The sequence below is a fragment of the Aplysia californica genome, unplaced genomic scaffold, assembly GCF_000002075.1.
Source record: "Aplysia californica isolate F4 #8 unplaced genomic scaffold, AplCal3.0 scaffold00435, whole genome shotgun sequence".
Classification (NCBI taxonomy): domain Eukaryota; kingdom Metazoa; phylum Mollusca; class Gastropoda; order Aplysiida; family Aplysiidae; genus Aplysia; species Aplysia californica.
In genome coordinates, this window is record NW_004797705.1 from 645,121 (window position 1) to 647,964 (window position 2,844).

At 43.1% G+C, this 2,844-nt stretch overlaps 1 protein-coding gene across 1 annotated transcript; it reads right to left on the bottom strand.

The window, feature by feature from the left end:
- Window positions 1-100: 100 nt before the first annotated feature.
- Window positions 101-2,594, bottom strand: LOC101861832 (peroxidase-like protein; the record flags this gene model as incomplete). The annotated part of the gene is given in 2 exon segments (XM_013086096.1): window positions 101-1,645; window positions 2,492-2,594. Coding segments are annotated over 2 exon segments (170 nt in total), but the record flags the coding sequence as incomplete, so codon positions are not given.
- Window positions 2,595-2,844: the final 250 nt, after the last annotated feature.

The window sequence follows — 2,844 nt, forward strand, 5'->3', positions numbered from 1 at the left end:
ACACACGCACACACACACACACACACACACACACACACACACACAATCACACACTGCGGACATAACAATACACATACTTGTCAAAGAAAAGAACAAAGGATTCAGATTGTCATTTTTATTGGAATGTTACTGATTATTGAGGGCAAAAACAATAGTATTAGAATGATAATGACGAAAGCAATGTAAAGAAATGTCATAACAAAAATAATAACAGAAAAAAGAACCCTCCCCCCCTTTCTAAAAGGAAACAAAGCAACAACAACACAACAACAACAACAACAACAAACAAATAAAGAAAAAGCCGTGTTTTTCACAGCTCTAAACTACGAAGTCTAATTTGGATTTCTTGAAAGTGAAACAAATTAATCTGGGTGAGTGCACCTCAAGGGACACGTTCTCCTGGACAACACTAACAAGGTCCACACACACGCTGATAAACTTGTGTTGCGGCGCGGTGAAATCAGGCGCTCGTCAAGGTGGGACCATGGTGTGGCGGTCAAGGGAAAAGCTTTAAGCCTGTTCTTTTGCCTTGCTTTGGTTTTTAAAAAACCCAATTCATTTGGAGTAGAAATGAAGACACTGACATGTATTTACAGCACAGAAATACTGACATGTACTGACAGCACAGAAATACAGCCAGGTACTGACAGCAAAGAAATACAGACATGTATTTACAGCACAAAAATACAGACATGTATTTACAGCACCGAAATACAGACATGTATTTACGATTGAAGGAAGTGGGAGTTGCCTGGTGTCAGGAAAAGAAAATGGTCGCCAAAGTTAGGTGAGTTTCAAAGCTTAAATATCCTTGGAAGCTGCACATTTATTTCTTGTGTACCTTTAATGAACGTTCCCCAAGTACAAATCCACTCCGGAATGTGTTTGAAATGGACGTAATATTGTTGAGCCCAAAGCACACAGAGAAATTCTATCTTTTCACAAGCCATGCTCAATTCTACAGAAAGTTATAGAACTAGGAGAAGGGCAAGGGGGAAGAGTCGCGCACGCTCTCGACTACAACAACAATAATTACAACAACAGCAACAACAGCAACAACAACAACAACAACATACCCACATGTAGCTGTACGGACAGACTACCACCTGCACCAACAAAGCCACACAGAAAGTACCGTCACAAAGAGCACAAGTCATTTCTCCAACCGTCTTGTGTTGGCGACTTTTTCAACGAAACGAAAAAAAATGTATAAAGAATATACCTTTCAACTCAAAAGTTCAAGGTTACCAGTTTGTCTTTATTTTTGAACGAAGGAAACAATCATGTTACTTTCAAAGTTGTAGAAGATTGAGAAAGGTTTTTTTTTGGTAAATCTTATCGACTACTGGAGTCCCGACCAAATAGAAATCTGCTGGCTTGGTGGCCATGCTCAAGACAAACCAACATTTCCGTGTACTCAAGAACTAAAGGCTGGAGTTGATGTGTCAAGAACTAAAGGCTGGAGTTGATGTGTCAAGTCAAAGTCCCGGGAAGAACAAAGTCGTAAATGTCTGCTGCGGCCTGGGGTGTTCTTCCAAACTGTTTGAGCTCATGAAGACGGGGGAGGGGGTGCGGGGTTTATTCCCTGAAGAGACGGAGGTCCAGGGTGCCCTTCAGTTTCCGGCAGTTGACCAGTTTGTTGTTCCTGCAGGGAGAGCGAGTGGATTTTAGATTTAGACAAGAGTTTTGCGGCATTTGTAGCACAGATAGGTCCTATATGTGCCAAAGATTAGATGCATTGCTTGAGAGCAATAAACCAAGAAAAGAAGGAAGAGGGATAAGGAGGAAAGGAAGAGGGATAAGGACGACAGGACGAGAGATGAGGACGACAGGACGAGAGATGAGGACGACAGGACGAGAGATGAGGACGACAGGACGAGAGATGAGGAGGAAAGGAAGAGGGATAAGGACGACAAGACGAGGGATGAGGAGGAAAGGATGAGAGGTGATTGATTTGAAAGAATGAGCAATCTGCAGTGAAAGGAATGAGTTTCTCTTTCCGTTACAACGTTAGGCAGGTTTCCTTCCTGTAGAGCTAGGTATTGAGGAATATGAGTTGGTCAAAAGTGAAGGTAAGAATGTATCACTAGTATCAGTTGACCAAAGAATGTATTGAGGGCAAGAATAGATGAGTTGACTAAAGTGAGGGTAAGAATAGATGAGTTGACCGGACTGAAGGTAAGAATAGATGAGTTGACCAAACTGAGAGTAAGAATAGATGAGTTGACCAAACTGAGAGTAAGAATATTTGAGTTGACCAAAGTGAGGGTAAGACCAAACTGAGGGTAAGACGAAAGGGAGGGTAAGATCAAAGTGAAGTGAGGGTAAGACCAAAGTGAGGGTAAGACCAAAGTGAGGGTAAGACCAAAGTGAGGGTAAGACCAAAGTGAGGGTAAGACCAAAGTGAGGGTAAGACCAGAGGGACGGTAAGACAGCTACACTTGTAGAAGAGACGAGGCACGAGCTGCCATGACCTCACAGACTAACTCACTTGTTGGAAGCCTGGATGAACACGTTCTCGGGCAGCTGAGGAATCCTCAGGTTCTCACACATTACAGACGCCAGCGTTGTCTCTCGAATGTTCGCCAGCTGATCTGGAAAAGGTTAACAACAAGACACGTTCAGCCATCTCCTGCCTCCCCTACCCCCCTTACTCCAAAAGCCAACCTCTTCCAAACAAAAAAAACAAAAAAAAACCCACACAAGATACCACCACCTCACCACCCCCTCTCCCCAAACCCCGAAAAAAAAACCCCCACAAGACAAAACAAAATTAAAACAAAAACAACCCCAAAGTGGTCCCAAAAGAACCAGTGTCTGCAGTCACTGCCGTGGATTGTCCAA